A 17,440-nucleotide genomic window follows, 5' to 3' on the forward strand; every position below is an offset into this window, starting at 1 on the left:
TTATTTGTGGGTACTTAAAACTTCTAAAGTATACTATTATATATCTATGATAGTACCACGGTTTGTTTTTGATGTATAACGCGTTACTGATGGATATTGTGATATGATTAATATGGAATTTATTGTTGATACCTATTATAGGTCATATTTTTTTTATTACTATAGATAAGTATACCTATAATATGCATGTCTAATAACTAGACTGACAAACCGTCTCCGCTCAGAATCGTTTTTCTTATGCAGTGATATTATATTATAATTGAATTCAAATTTAATACTATCCATTATACAGTGACCCACTTGTAACCTACTGTACAGCAGAGTGACATCCACTTACCCACCTTTTTTTATATACATTTAATGTTACAATTTTGATGAAATTCAATATTTAAAAAAATAATAATGATTTTTAATAATTGTTTGTAATTTTAAAAATATTATTCGTGGGGACATACACTTTTACGTATGTTATGTTTAAATATTATTTATATTTTACTTTATACAATAATATTTTCAAAATATTTAGATTAACTTAAAGCTTTATACCCACTATTAATTGTACCATGAAGCAAGGGCCAAGGAGTAGTGTAATTGTGATGCCGCAGTATAGCACAGCGTTAAAAAACATTTTTAATGTATTCAATCTACTGTTTTATTAATAGTAAAAGAAACTCCAAATAGCAATATAAATACCTAATAGGTACCTATATATACATATAATAAAATATGCTTACTAATATACGCTGACAGGCTGTCAATGTTCAGTTTCGTTTTTCGTATATGCAATGATTTATCACCGAATTTAAATTTAACTTATCCATTACAGTGACTTACTCAATGACCAGGTACACTTGACACCTGCTATAGGTACAACACGTCCCCCGATTTTTTCTTTTGTTTTAACGAGAATAATTTAATAGATGTGGTATTTATAAATATTACAAACGTTGTTTTTTTTAGTATAGAATAGCCAATAATCTTCCAAATTTACGTTATCTTTATTTGTTTTTAAGAGTTTTTAAGAGCTGACACGAGTTATACACTAGTATTCGACATACATATATCGATATTCATTTATGTGGTTAGCGCCTTAGTGCAGGTTATATTTAATTATTTACATTATAAACCACTCATGGGCTAACAGTCTGTGATTATTATAGGCAATATCAATTAATTAATGACACAGATACTTCATTGGCATTTTCGAAAAAATTGTGCTGAAAACGAAATGAGAAATGTGTTCGTGACTGTCATGCTTATATTAAATATGCAATATCGTGGAATAAAAAATCCGGAAACATGAAAATTTTATGTACTTAAAGTTTTATTCAAGGTCAATATCCAGTAAATATGTTTTAATTTTTGAACTCTATAAAGTTATCGAAACCAGTAAAATCATGGTCAACGCTAATAAGTATGCAAGTGTGACTGGTATATATAGAATTTAGAATTATTTGATATCGCTAATTGTTGTTTGTTGTAGTACATTCAGTGTACAGATGCTGTATGCTGTATGCACCGGAAGTATATCATCCGGAAGTATTTTGAATAATATTAAAGCTGATTAATGTTTATGACTAATTAATATTCCTACAACACATTACATTTTGCTAATAATTTAAAAATATCTTGATTTAGTAGAATATATGTAAATAATATACTGAAAAGCCAAATTTAGATCAAATTTACTTTCTTATGTTTTCTTTATTAACTAGCTTTTATGATAATATTAAACCGGTAATTTCTGAAATTTAAACAATAATGAATACATTTTTTTTCAGAGATTATAATATTTAGTAGGTTTTGAACCTTAACTACCTATATTTATAATTGTACCAATTCAACAATAATTACTGAAATGAAAATCATTTATGCTTATTTTTATCACCCCCGCGGGGATTGAATAATTTGAATCAAACTATAGTTAAGTAGTATACAACTTTATAAAAATAATATACATATAAAAGTTTTATTTATACACCTACCTATATATTTCAAATAGATATTTAGTATTTACATATAATACCTACCAATTTTATCTTATTAAATATTGATGTATCAAAATTTATTTAGATTTAAGTATACCTACATTTTAATACATAATGTTTGTTATCTCAGGATTAGTTTGATTTTTCATAAAATTATCCATTCATTAATATCATAAAATGTAAACAAATGTAGGTATGTTTATCATTAAAATTATGGATTTCGTCGCCAAATATATATGTTTACTTATATGAGGTATATTTAATACTTGGCAGTCATTATACTCGTTAGTAATAGGTACTATATTGATAGTGATTAACATTATATATAAATGTTTAATTTATCAGTCGTGTTAAAACTTATCTTAATATGGAAAGTGAACTATTATTGCCTACAGTGAAGTAGCCATGGTGGGGGGGGTCACGGTGCTATTATCAGTATTAAAACATTGAAACAACATAAAAATAAATTATTATTATTAATTGTTGACTATATTTTTTGAAATATTTTGACTTTACTCCCCCATTTTAAAATTCTGGCTACGCCACTGATTGCTTATAAGTTATAACGTCTTAGTGTCTTACTTAAAGTTCGGTTATAAATAAGTAAATTTTAAAAGTGATATAGCAATATACAATATTAGTATTCAACAATTGCAAATAGATCTGCAGCTCATGTAATTGTATTATTCAAATAATCTAACTCGACTTGTGCGCAGTTACTATACATAATTGAACGTAGTAAACAATTATTTTTATTCAAACAACAATTCAGTAGGAAGTATACAATGGCATTCATTTTTATATGCATAAAATATTCGTATACTACCCTCAAAAATCAAAATTGTCATTGAATTTTTACTGTATTATAAATTTAAATATATAAATATTTCTCCTATGTTTCTAAATTATTCTTATAGGTTGTAGATATTTAATTACTACTTACCTACTCAAAGTCACCTCAAAAATCGTACTTACATAATTTCCATGTATAATTGATCCAAAATATTTTAAGCGATTCATTAAGCACACCCGATTTTAGTTTATAATTATATTATTTTACGGTTAAAATATATAAATTATTTATTACTTATTTATTTATTTATACTCATAGGTAGGCACTCGATATTTTATACTGAGATCGTTATTTTTTTTTATCAATATACAGTTTGAATTAATCTAAAACTTAATAGTACTATAAACAGTCTAAAAACTATGATTGATATAGAATGTCATTAATGTCAAGAGAAACGATATTTTTTTTATACGACATTATAGTAAAATATAATATAATTTAAGATCATAATATTTTATTTACGTTGCGGACGGACAATCGGAACAACGGGCGAGTAGCTCGAATGCGACTAACCTAATCGTAGTCGCCAATGTGCCAATGACCTTGGTAAGTACACGAGAATAGTAGATAGGACAAGTGAGATATTGAACAAAAGGAAAACAGACATAGGTAGTCTCACAAACTGGTATTCCTTCCTGTTTTTTTTTTTATTTAAATTACCATATTCAATATTACTCACATTTTTTTTATAATAGGCACTTACTCCGATTCATTAAAGCATAAAGTTGAATGCAAGTAGAAGAAAGTTGAATTCTCACAAATGATAAAAAAAAAAAAATAAATCTATATCTGTACTATTAATTTAATTTCACGAAGAAAAAACATAAGAGTTTATTCTAAAAAAATATCGATATTAGGTAACTACTAACTAATAACTATGTAATATACATTTTTATGCACATGATTTAGGTACTTATATAATTACTTATCAGTTATTATAGTATAAGATAATAGCCTTAATTAAATTGTTTTATAAATATGTGCATCAATCGTCGCAGCGTCGGCTTAAATTGCAAAGGTCGTAAGTCAAAAATGGTATATTTTACATGACAAGAAAAAGCGTGTTGTAATTTTAAATTAGTTAAGCAAGACTCAATTTTTTTCTTATTTGAGTAATTATATTTTTTAATACCTTTAAAATATTTATTTTTATTTAATGAACTTTAAAAGGATTTACCTACGACTGTTTCTTCTGATAATCACTCCTAAAATACACGAAGATAGGTATTTAAAACATATTAAATATTATATCATTACAAGCATTAATCATAATATATTTTTTTATTTTAATAATAATAATATATAGAATATAGATAGGTAGAACACAACTTTCATTAATACAATAGTTAATAAAAAATAATAGTTAACAATACCTTCGGTAAAATTATATTCATCATCTGAATAAATAAATAAGATACAGCCTTTTTAATAAATGTTACAATAATTAATTACTAGGTATGTTATGAAATATGAATATCAAGTAACATTCGCAGATTCGATATCACAATAGTTCATTAAAAATATAATTAACAATACATTTTTATTTTAATGTTAGAATAAATATCGATTTGGATTAATAACTTTTTATATAATGTAACAAACAAATTAAAATGTAATGAATATAATTTATTTATGAAACAAAATAGTAACACTAAATAAAAAGCATTCCAATATTTTAAACTCTAAAAATAATTATAATACTAGTAAGGAAGAACTTTGATAATATTTGTTCATTCTATGAGTAAATACATAACTTTTAAGCAAATCTTTTCATGAATCTGTCTATCTCTCAAATTCAACTGATTATAACAATTAATTAGTCATTAAAAATGTAGCCACATAAATACATAATTATATCCAAAATTAGAACATTATGGCCATTATTTAGAAAGATTATCAACAAAATAATAATACCACCCTTGATCTAAATCGTGGTCTTAATTTACAATATGTGTGAATATTATTTCCTTTACATTTGGTTGGACGGAGGCAACCACCACCGGCGCGTGACTTGTATAAGAGGCTACTGTATGGTGATATGTGCTCGGAAACGGCAATACATCAGTGAGTGGGCGAAAGGGGGGGGGAATCGTAGAGCTGTCGGTTCTAAATAGGGGCTTTTCCGTATGGCGTCGACGGCGTCTGTAGGCGCGTCTATCACCGATGCCAAGGTGCCGTTACAGGGTCATGTTCTGCGCACCGTCTGTCAACGATTATATGGCGGCTATACGGTCGTCCGTAACAACATATAATAATTTGTAGGTACATTACATCCGGGGCAAGAAAAAAATTACTTATAATCTAATATTAATACAAGGTATTGATATTGAAGTACATGCAGTTAAAATGTGGGTCCTTTACCAACCCCCCTGCGTGAGCGTCCTGGGTACATTTTTTTATGTCTAAATTTTCGCTCAATACCACGCATTCAATTGTTGAATGCGTGCTGTAATCTGCCTCCATTTGAGCATGACTATGCTGAAGACATTTTTGCACAATTTTTTGACACCAGATGAAATCGTTGAATTCACCACACCATAAGTTAATGTTGGATTCCGACTTTGGTACGTGCATCCATCACTAAATAGTATATTAATAACTTGGTTTTCTTTTTCTACTTCAATAACAAATTTTGTCATGTTATATAATATTTTCTGGTTGTTACACAATATTGTTTTTCTACAAAATCGATGTTGTGCATAAAATTTCATTATAAAATATCGGTAAATACTAAATAGGTACCTTACCTATTATTGTTTCAAAAATGAATATTAAAATTATTAAAATTAACTATTAACATGTTGGAATTATACCTATATTATGTTAAGTTATGTAGATACAATTTATTATTATGATAATATCCATTTTTTATAACATGGTATATTTTCTTACTTTGATTGTACTTATATACCTACTGTATAGGTACACATCAGCACATATAATAATTGCACAATATGTGTATAATTATAATAGCACGTATGACTTACCTAGGTACCATAACTATTTTAACAGCAAATTATACACTACAAAAGTACCTAATTATATAATTTATAATAACATTATTGTGTCATTGTAATATCAAATCATCGATGAATATATAATGACGTTTACACATCACTAGCAATTAATATTCCCCAAGGAACCGTCTTAGGTTGTAGGTACATCATTTACGCATCACTATTGTTATTTTTGACCTTTTCTGTAAGTCAGTTCGCATTGTTTGATTTTTGGATTATGTATTTTGTTCAATAGCGTCGTCTATTATAAACAGCCATTAACATAATAATATAATACAGTAAACTCTCGTTATGTTGAAATTCAAGGGAAACAAATACAAGTTCAAAATATCGAGTGTTATTGTAATGGTAATTATTTCATGGCAATTTCAATTGATTTCGAGATTTTCACGAACAATTTGAGTTATTGGCGTTCGAAATAATAAGACGGTATACAGCATATAATACATATATTATGTATTATGTATTATGTACATTATATCATTGATTATAAATACTAGTATTCATAATCAATTATAATATGTAGCCTATGGACATAATATTGTAATATATGTATAGTATATATTTAAGCATGTAAGTCACTAACATAGAAGCAAAATGTGCCAAGGGGTCATAATATATTATTATTATTTTACGCCACCGCAGTGTGTGCGAGGAAAGTTCCTTGTTACCGTAGAGTTTGGTAGAAGTGTGTGTGACTGTTCCCAGACAGCATTTTGTAATGATAATATTATAATAGTATTATAATAACGTTATACTAATATTATTCGTTATTATAATGTTATAATAATATTATTGAACAAAAAATTGCTGTCTGGGTTGTATGTGAAGCGATGGACCGCTAGTTAGCATACATTCATACATACTCAGTGACATTAAAATATGTTTGTTTTAATGTAATATTCAAATATTGTATTAAAATTGTTCTTGCAATCGTAATATTATTTATCAGTGAAGTCTAAAAGGGACAAACCCAAAATAATAAAGTTGGTCATCGTACCTCACTTTATATTAACAGTGCTGGCCAAATTTGATTTTGGATATTAATAAATATTATAATTTATAGTAATATTATCTTAGATTGTACACTGTACGAGGGTAAGACGTAGGTCTTAGTGCGTGTCACGAGTGATACGTGTGATACGACGATAAACTGTGTTTACATAATATAAAAGTAAAAATGAAATGCGTATATTAAAGAAAAATAAAAGACAGTTAGATATAATAAAGTAGATAGATCATGTGCGAGTAAAATGATATATTTTGTTGGCATTGAGTTCGATTGAATCATAGATACAATCTAATACTATACCAAATACCTATATGTATGTACAATAATATAATATGTTAGTGTTAAAAACTTAAAGTATAAAAATATAGTATCATGTTTTATGTAATGTACTAACCAAATTAAGGTGTTTAACATATAGTTTATAATTTATTTAAGTAGATGTTTTATCGATTCCCCGTAATTAGTTAGAGAATTTGTGTACAATATCAACTATTGTCTAATACTTTATTACGACTCCGCTGTTACAAGTACCTATTACGTATCATGAGTTATTCACATATTTTAATCATATTATAATAACAATAATATACCTACGTATAACCATTGATTATACATAGTATAATATTATAATATTAAATATACTATGTATAATCAATGGTATAACGCATTCCACGTTTCAAATGTAGGCAGTTAATGAATTAACTTACATTTTAAAATATTGTAAACAATCTTGTTAACCCATTATATACATTCTGTATGTATTTTAAATTCGGAGCGATGAATTCCGCCCCGGGCCTCACACTCGTGGGGTCCATGGGGGGCCTCCAAAAGGGCCCGGGAATTTTTTTTTTGGTTTGGAGGCACCCATAAATGTTTTAAAAAACAAAAATAAAGCTGGTATTATGTACAAAATAGTAAAATAGTATTATAATATTTTGACATTGCCAAGGCCCTAACAAGAAATATAGCCTGTTGAATACTGTACCTATTTCAGCGCATTAGTGTCTTGATAATTATTGATGATAAAGATAACACAATATAAATTACACAAATAAAACATAAGGCCAATACTGGTTGATAGTTGTTCAACGATGTCGGCACGTGGGAATTCCGAATTATTGGCATTTGTAAATTTATAGCTCATAACGTATTAACGTCATTACTTCTCTGGGCAATAGTTCACTACTGCAATACCGTAGCATTTGTTAGATATCGTTCATTAGTTGTGTTTGTGTTACGTCACAGTGTTCTATGATTTTTTTGGGGGGGGGGGGCTTTCAAATTATTTTCACCCTTAGCTATACCATTCCCACGTTATCCATTTTCCATTTGGTCAAAATAAAAATAAAAAAACCAACCGCCGTAATCGCCTTGGTGACCTGGCCAGGTATGATACTACTATTGTTACAAACAAACTTTAATTTTACTCGTATCGTGCGCATCAATGATTTTTTTTTTATAACAATTATCGTTTCTACCGTTTTTTTCCTCGACATGGATGGTGAAAGCACCAATGATGTTAACGTGGTAGGGGAAGATGCGACCGCTGAACTTTCGACTATCCCATTAACTATGGAGTTCGAACCTGAAACTGTTAATCCTGTAATCGTGAACAACGAACCGGTCGAAATGGTACCGGAACCGCGGCAGGATGCGATCGTGGAGTTGGCAGTACCACCGGCGGTCACCCTGGCTGCCACGACAGTTACAGCCATTCGGCTGGGTTCGGGAGCGGATGATAATCCGACCACGGCGGCTAGTGACGTCGAAGAAGAAAACACGGACAGGCGCGCCCGTCGAACTCGAAGCCGTGGCCGACGTAGCCGACGTGGTCGTAGCCGTCGTAGCCGGAGCCGTCGTAGCCGTCGTAGCCGTCGTAGCCGGAGTAGAAGCGACCACGGTGACTTCTATGTGAAAATCGCCGACGATGAGATCTCTGCCGAGCCGGTGGCTGGTAGCAGTCGCGGTGGCCAGAAGACGACCCGTGGCGATCGAAGGGCTAAGAAGCTAGCAATCACCGGTCGCGTCAGTGGGAAAACTATCCGTGGCACTCGAGGTGGCCGGAAATCAGCCAGGGACAGTCGTAGACGCCGGAAATACTACCGAATGTGTGACTGCGCGGATGATGTGGAGCAAACGCTTGCGTCCCCTCAGCCTTAATCGGAACAAGAAATAAAAGGCAAAGTAAAAGTTATATTATTGTGTCAAACCAATATACCATAATCATACAATAAATTACACTTGATCTATATTCGTAATATTTTGTACAAAATAAAGAAGTGGGTTGAAAAATAGTTTCCCCCGAATATTCCTTCTTATATCCGGTAATAAGTACGAGCAACATTTTTTTAGTTTTTTATTCTATAAATGTTATTCATTTGGTCACAAAGCTTTAAAGTTTGAAGCAATATTCCCTATAAATTGTCATAATAGCAGTTGATAATTATTAAAGATCCATAGACATGAATTTTTTATAAGTAGGTAGGTATTTAAATTTCAAATTTTCACAAATTTATCAAAATCTCGAAAAAGTTCAAATTATTTTGTTGTTAAAAAATTATAAAATATTCAATTTTTATTTCTAAGAGTTGAAGATTTAAAACAAGGATTCTCATACATTTTTCACACAGTAACTAAAAAATCTAAAAAATATATACACAGTTATTTTTTACATACATTTTAAGTTTAAATCGGGACGAAAATATATTAAAACCGAGAATTCAAATTTAAGGGGCCTAACTACCACTTCTTTTTTTGTCAAAAACTACTGTTTCTAATTCCAACGATACGTATAGACAATTATCACGATTTTCATTCTGAAAAATATTTGGATTGTCCGTAATATATATAAGGTAACGATCGAGCCACATTTTTAATTTTTGTAATTTAAATTGTAATAAAAATTGTAAAAAATTTCAAAAAAATTCAGAATTTCCAACTTAAATTTTTAATTAACTAAATACAATTTTAAAAATGTGCTTCGATCGATCCCTTGTACATGTTGTGGAAAAAAAAGAATATTTTGTCAGAATGCAAATCGAGGTAATTGTTGCGACGTATTGTTGGAATTAGAATCGTATGTTTGAGTGAAAAATAAACATTTTTTCATGATCACAATATTACATACTGACATATGCGTGCAAGTGCCCTCTGTACCACTACAATTACACACACTAATAATCATTTACGACTAACACATAAATCTCGGGTGTCGATGACGAGATTAGAAATTGCCTAAAGATTCTCCTTAAATCAATGCCATAGCGATGCCCCTTAACACATACATACAATGACTCTCTGGACACTTAAAATACAGCCGAGTGTTACCCATTTACCTGTTTTTTTTTTATATTGTTTATATTTTCATGTATCGATGGCTACGTGTCAAAACCTCGTAAGTCGAAAAATTGACATTTTTTTTTTTGAATTAGATAGACTGTATTTTCCTGCACATTTTGATATCATGATAACTAAATTCAGACAGTTATTTCATTATCAAAAAGACAAAATAAAAAAGCTCGTATGTTAATCGATAAAATCCAAAACTACCTAAGTCGACCTACGAGGTTTTTTCAGTTGCATATAAATGCTATAGAATTGAAATTAAAAAAAAGAGAAATTTATTTACCAACTGACTACATCAATGTTTGTAGGGATGCCCGTAATAAAAATCCTTATAGGGTTAAATATTTAGAATTTTCATGTTTTCATGATTATTCAAGAATTAAATAATACACCTCAATAAGACCGGGTACGTCTAAAGGTGAAAACCCTGACTCATTTATACAGTTCAAATTAAACTATAACCATGAATGGCAGGATTTACCTTACAGAAAATAAAAAAATTATTAAATTTGAAGTGAAAAAAATGTATAAAGAACGATTAAAAATCAAAAATTTAAAATTTAACCACCTACAACAACTGAAGAGTGCCTTATCAAGACATACCTGGGAATATTATGACAATATACCTCATATTATTGTAAACAATACAATAGTATTATTATAGTACAATAGTATACATAATTGTTTTAAAATACTGTTAACAATATGAATTTTAATTAAATTAATCATAATATTTTTATCTGTAACTATAAATGATATTTCAATTTCAGTATTAATGTCTTAAAAGTTTATTTAATTTTTTTAATTTTATAAGATTTGTTGAATTATTTTATTTTGTTCAAGTTTTTGACAGAGTGAGTCAAACCTTATTTGTTCTAAAATATTATAAATAATATGCCTTAATTAAAGTCATGTTTTTACAAGAAAAATATTGTCTTATTTAAAAATTATATACATTTTAAATAAAGTGATATTTATGATTTATGATAAAATATAAATTAGTAGTGTAAATTATATAGATTAAAACCTCGTATGTCAAAATAAGTAAGTCAAATTCCTACAAGAAGAAAAAAAAACTCTTTTGTTTATTGTAATCAATAGACGACATATTTAATTAACACTAAATAAAAAAAAAAATATATTAAGTTGTAAAATTTTAATTTCGTCCAGATGTTTTTTGCTTCTCCTGTAAAATTTGATAAAATAACTTACGAGGTTTTGACATGTAGCCATCGGTATTTAAACTGAAGTTGTCAATTTTTTGTTTTTTGTCTATATTTCCATATTTTTTCCTACCTAAATATATTATTATCTATGTGAAAAATATTAAAAATATAAAACATATAATATTATTCATGTATTTAATCAATTATGTGTGAGTGTTCAATTTGTGTGTGTCTGAAGGAACAATCTACTTTCTGTCTGAGTTTATAAAGAAAAACATGCTTTTAATTTTCAGCTTCAATATATTTTCTGATAGGAAAGAGAATTTTTTGGCATTTAGTAAAAAGAAAAAATATGTTAACACCTCACTACCTCTGTGATAATGCCTCATGGCCGATCTATTTTTCAGACATAACAGATAAAATTACTTAAAACTGGAATTGTATTTCGAACATTCAGTACACGTGTTCGTTATCTAGCCATAAGGTTTTAATAAATTTGAAATTGCCTAAATAAAAATTTAATATTTTAATATTGAAAGTGAATTTATACTTTCAATATCTAATGTTAAGTGAAGAAGTGAAACATTAAAAGTTATTCATAGTTTTAAATTCGGATCCCATAAAAATTATATGAACGGACATATTATATTATATGGAAGTGTACGAATAAGAATTTTAGAGTTTTTTTCGAATAGATAATTAAGTACAGGTTAGTGTCAGTAGTTAAGAAAAAACTCAAGGAAAAATAATTGAATCTCCAAGAGTTTAGCAATAGTTTAAGACGGAATGAAATTAATGACGTATCAGAGCTACCTAGTAAATTATTTCATAGATAATTAAAATAATAATACACGTCCACACGTAACCACAGGTGTTACGTAGGACGTAGGTACCCATATAAAAACAATATGCAAAATGCAAGTAGAAAAAAATACCCTTATTACTAGGGTTCAGATTTGAAGGCAATATAATCAATAAAAAAAAGTATTTAAAATGTAAAAAAAAAGGCATTTAATTTATATAAAAAGGGAATTCATAAATAAAAAAGTGAATATTTTTTAAACACTTTCAAATGCACACATTTTGAGAAAAATACAAATTAAAAATGAGCATGAATACTAAACTACATTAAGTTTATGCTATTTTGTATAAATAGATTACCTTTTTCTTTAACCAGGTTTGTCCTAAGAATTAGTTAAAACAATTTTAAAAATTAACCTACTTTAGTTATACCAGTTAATTTAATACAAAATAAACTAGTTAGTATTAAAAAAAAATTGACTACCATGTATTTTGATAAGCTGTCTTCAAAAAAAACGTTTACGGTTTGGGCTCAAAATATTTTTAAACATCGAAAAGGATCTTTCTACGTCCACCGAAGTTATCAGGGCGTATTTCGTACATAAATAATTATCTAAATTAAGATTACTACTTGACAAATCTTCATCGATTGTGGTTTCTCCAATCAATACTTGGTTGATCTTTTTGATATTTTCCCATCCTTTATTCTTGGTTATAACTTTGTTGAATTTATCCAAAATCAATTTAGCCATTTCGCACTTGCATTCTTCGAGTTTAATCTGTATATTATTCACAATATCTACACTTTTCGATAGTAATACACCTAAAACATACACAGTATATCGATACGACGATATCGATAAATATTGCGAAGAATAAAACTCATTAGTAGCTATAATACGTAAGCTGTGTATAAAATCATAAAATCAACTGAAAATTAAACACAAAAAAGTAATTTATGAATTGTAAGTACAAAAGGCAAAAAAAAGGCAAAAAGGCATTTATAAGTAAAAAAGCAAAAAAAGGCAAAGAAAATGCATCCATCGTCTAAGAAATTAAATTAAACACATTTTTGTATAAACATTATTTTTCTATTATGATTAATAAAAGAAAGGCATTTGCCTTCAAATCCGAACCCTACTTATTACTATAATAATCCTAAACTATTGATGATGACATGGTGATCATTCTATTTAAGTTCTATGGAAATTAAAACTACACATAATCAACAATTTGTATTATTTAATAACTTAGACACTGGCATAAAAGTGTATTTTATGTAGATGGAACCTTTGAATATTGTACAAACTTTTGTACAAACTTACGTAGATCACACAATGATCGGTTACATGATTTATATAATACCTAGGTACCTATTATAATTTTTTTAAATAATTATCTATTACATTAATTGTAATATTGACTGTTATTACTTTTTGATTATTCATATAAAAGTTCATGAATTATATGATAACAATATATAGAATTATTAATGTATTTTAATTCTAAAAAAATATTAAAGAAGAAGTTTACCTGACTTGTTACGCAATTCGTATGTGACCATTTTAATCATTACCAAACTTGGTACCTAACTAATAAAAAAAATTTCAATAAAAAAACCAATACAATTCAAATGTTTTTTTATTACACCTGCACTAAAAGTTTAGTTTTCGATGACGGTTGAAGCGTTGGAATGCGACCTTTTTCCGTCCAGCGAGTGGTAAAGTGGAAATCCCTATAGTGCTGGGTGGTCGAATGGGAATCCAAAAAAGTTCCGGGTGGTAAACTGGAAATCACCAAAAGTGCTTGGCGTATACCATGCACAATCGGACACTGACCGATAAACACAGATGCATGACAACAAATAGTATGTGTGGCTCGTGCGTGAAGGCAATTTCAGTCTTGGGCGAAGAGCAGCACGTCGCATGCGGCTGAAATATATCACTAACTCACTTCCCGCTCTTGCCACACAATATAGGTACTATTAAAGCCATAGATCCTGGTTCTGAGGAGTGAATGTGTGATAGTGTCATACCTTGATTTTTTACACGTATGCGTTTTTGTATCTATAGAAAAGCGGTCAAAAGCTCTGCTATACAGTAGGTGTCGAGTGTACCTAGTCATTGAGTAGATTGTAGATCACTGTATACGCCGTCTGTAAATGAATATAGTAATATTATAATATAATAATATGAATATATCCAAAGGTGAGCAAGTTAATGTAAATAATTAACTTAAGTTAAGTTAAGAAGTCACAAGATCGATAAGTTAAAAGTTAAAAGATAACAAATTATAAATTTAACTCGATAAGTTAAAAGTTAATATAGACAAAAATATTAACTTAACTCAATTTTTTTTTTTTTTAATTAGTATGTAAATCACATAAAGAGTGAATGTGTCTTTCTAGTTTCTAATTTATAAATTATAAAATACCTACAATTTTATTGAACTTTTATCATGATGTACACTATATATCCTTTTACTTTTCTATTATTTACTAATTTAAACTATGCTCATCTCAAATTAATAATTTAGCAAATATATTTTTTTATATCGTATAACAATTGAATGTCATAATACGTGAATAAGTACATGACCTTCATATATATTTTAAGTTATATAACATTAAGACATAACAATTGTCAGTTTGTAATTTAAAATTATTAATTTTATCAAAAACATTTATAATTGCAACTCGCATAATAAATAATTTACAACTTAATAAAATATATTAATATACACAAAATTATGTTATCAAGAAAAGGAACAGAAATGTTTGTGTTTTTGTATTGGATTATTTTTATTTTATACTGATATAGTAATATTTACGTATAAACGAAAAATTTCAAAATGATTTTAACTTCATGAATTTTTTTTAAATCAACTGAGAAAAGCTAAGTTATTTCAATTGTAAATTAAACTAGTTAAGTTCATAAGTTGATTAGAAAATAAACTAACTAGTTAAGTTAAAAAGTTAAAAAAAAATTAACTTTTTAACTTAACGTTAACTTTTAAACTACTTAATGCCCACCTTTGAATATATCACTGTACGTCTATAATAAATATAATAATGTACATACAATAGTTTCAAGTTTCCGTCAATATTTTTGAATTTAACAAAATAACTAAATTTATCCTATCTCGTCAACATTTAAACTTAAATTATCTATAAAAAAATTATGTTCTTATATTATTTAGATTTGTTGGCTTACAGTAAGAACTATACTTATGGAAAACCTTTTATTGCATTTCCAAACCTTAGCTATACAAATTGATCATTGTATAACTTTTCAGATACAAACAATTTTTAATTTTTTTTTAATTTTTACGAACTATATATTACAATTTGAACATAAGATGCTTAAAAAGAAATTGTGCTTCTATAATTTTATATTTTTTATTACTATAACAATAACCTATTTGGGATATTGAATTAATTTTCCAAACTTTTTGACAGTCTAAATATTTTCATTAATGCTTAAAAATGTCCAAAATTACTTACAACTAGCTTGAAGTTGGTCTGAATATTTTGAAAAATTCAAGTGGTATAGTAAATAATAATTTAAGTACCTAATTGGGAAAAATTGTTATATGATTTATAGTTTTTGAATTAAATCTAAAAAAACTAAAAACGTGTAGGTATTCGCAATCATTTTTATACTCAAAATTGAAATTTCAGACGCTCACAAAATATATTTGTGAAGTTAAATTAAATTTTTTTTCCATAATATTCTTAAAACAACCTTTCTTAAACCTTGTATTAAACTTACAAACTTTAGGAGTACGAAGATAAAAATTGTATGCAATACACAAGACAGAATTTATTAAAAATGGATGAATAATTAATAGGCACCTACTTAAAAAAAAGTTAATATAAAAAAAATAATGGTTTGTTAATACCTAAAGGCACTATCCTCAAATAAATTAATTTATTTATCTATTACATATATCTATTTGAAAGTCCAATACTACATAATAATAATAATAAACCAATGAAGTCTTTGTATTGATTTAACAAACATAAAACATAAAGATACAAACACAAAAAAACTGAAAAGTTATATATTTTCATATAATTATAATATTAAAAATATGTAGGTATTCATATGTGAAGTTTGAGAAAACAATAACAATAATAATTTTTTTTATGAAAATATGAAATATACCAAACAGTAAACACTAGTATAAATGATTATCTCATGTCATTTTATTACCATTTGTGTGTATAGTAAAAAAATGTATCTCAGTGAATAGTGTTCACTGAATACCCAGTAAATATAGTAGGTAGGTACTTTGCTATATATATATTATATATATACACACTATGCTATGTATAATTTTCAACTGAACGCTCATAATATAATCATATCCATCTTATTTATACTTACACAGTCGATTTACTTAACGTTTGTCATATAATACATATAATATATGACCTCAAGTCACTATAGTTTCAAAAATAAGTATTGCAGTATCGTTCTCTGCATACGTGCCGAACTGCACGACGTACGTGCACCGCCCTATCCGCCAGTATACCTATTTTACATACCTAATAATAATATATGTAGGTACATAATTATTGAATATTAATTGGTAGTTATTTGTAAGATATAAGATAATAATAATAATAATAATAAAAAAAAATCCGAATACTTTTGTAATTACATGTATAAAACGTAGAAGAAACTAAAATATGTAAAAATTATACTTAGACAGCGTGGAGTCTGGGGCGTATGGTGTTGAGCACTGCAGCGTATATATTTTAATATTGCGTGGTCAACGTTATCTAAAATATAAGTAAAACGCAAGTTTATCTATTCTACCTGTATACTACGTCATGACCTTCGGATATCGGAAGCATCATCACTTTCGGACTGTGGTCTGTGGTAAGTGATCATTAGATCTTGGATTTATATTTGTTCAGTTAAGAAACGTCCATGAAATGCGGAAAAAACTTAATTTTTAGTACAATATAATGAACTATTTATTTTTTTTATGAAATAACAAATTAATTATTAAACAAACATACCTAATACAAAAGTTAAATAATAATTACAAAGTTAGACTTAAATCTATTCCGACATCAGATATACCAACCTAAGACGATTTGGTATTTATTAAAAAAAAAATGTTTTTACTAAATAACATAGCCCACATAAACGTTCAAAAAAAAAAATAGGAAAATATACATGACAAACTAAAGAAATTACAAAGCTTATGTATTGAGAAAACTGAGTGGTTAGCATTTTTATTAACAT

General features: G+C 27.8%; 3 protein-coding genes across 6 annotated transcripts in view; 1 reads left to right on the forward strand and 2 right to left on the reverse strand.

Moving 5' to 3' along the window:
* The window catches only part of LOC100165187 (vanin-like protein 2), a 32,008-nt gene extending 28,661 nt beyond the window's left edge, over window positions 1-3,347 (reverse strand). For 2 of the 3 annotated variants that reach the window (XM_003241651.4, XM_016801060.2), the window contains exon 1: window positions 2,964-3,347. The gene's annotated coding sequence lies outside the window, so the exon portion shown is untranslated. Of the gene's footprint in view, window positions 1-2,931 lie in introns of all 3 variants that reach the window. The other variant, XM_001947916.5, reaches the window with a different exon arrangement.
* Window positions 3,348-7,712: 4,365 nt separating this feature from the next.
* LOC115033736 lies at window positions 7,713-9,119 on the forward strand. Its single transcript, XM_029487317.1, has one exon. It carries the CDS (start codon window positions 8,122-8,124, stop codon window positions 9,028-9,030), a length of 909 nt encoding a protein of 302 aa, XP_029343177.1. The 5' UTR covers window positions 7,713-8,121; the 3' UTR covers window positions 9,031-9,119.
* Window positions 9,120-12,440: 3,321 nt separating this feature from the next.
* On the reverse strand, window positions 12,441-16,646 carry LOC115033737. 2 transcript variants are annotated; one of them, XM_029487321.1, is made up of 4 exons: window positions 16,571-16,646; window positions 13,839-14,337; window positions 13,716-13,774; window positions 12,441-13,005 (listed from the first exon to the last, which is right to left on the reverse strand). In XM_029487321.1, exons 3-4 carry the CDS (start codon window positions 13,753-13,755, stop codon window positions 12,689-12,691), a joined length of 357 nt encoding a protein of 118 aa, XP_029343181.1. In that variant the 5' UTR covers window positions 13,756-13,774; window positions 13,839-14,337; window positions 16,571-16,646; the 3' UTR covers window positions 12,441-12,688. The 2 variants fall into 2 exon arrangements, with proteins under 2 accessions (XP_029343181.1, XP_029343180.1); XM_029487320.1 differs by having other exon boundaries at window positions 13,831-14,337.
* Window positions 16,647-17,440: the final 794 nt, after the last annotated feature.

The sequence above is a fragment of the Acyrthosiphon pisum genome, chromosome X, assembly GCF_005508785.2.
Source record: "Acyrthosiphon pisum isolate AL4f chromosome X, pea_aphid_22Mar2018_4r6ur, whole genome shotgun sequence".
Taxonomy (NCBI): Eukaryota; Metazoa; Arthropoda; class Insecta; order Hemiptera; family Aphididae; genus Acyrthosiphon; species Acyrthosiphon pisum.

Coding starts and splice junctions, on each gene's coding strand:
- LOC115033737 (XM_029487321.1), bottom strand. CDS start 13,755: ATGATTAAAATGGTCACATACGAATTGCGTAACAAGTCAG. Junction 13,006..13,715: donor CGAATTGCGTAACAAGTCAG/GTAAACTTCTTC, acceptor TGTATGTTTTAG/GTGTATTACTATCGAAAAGT.
- LOC115033736 (XM_029487317.1), top strand. CDS start 8,122: ATGATTTTTTTGGGGGGGGGGGGCTTTCAAATTATTTTCACCCTTAGC.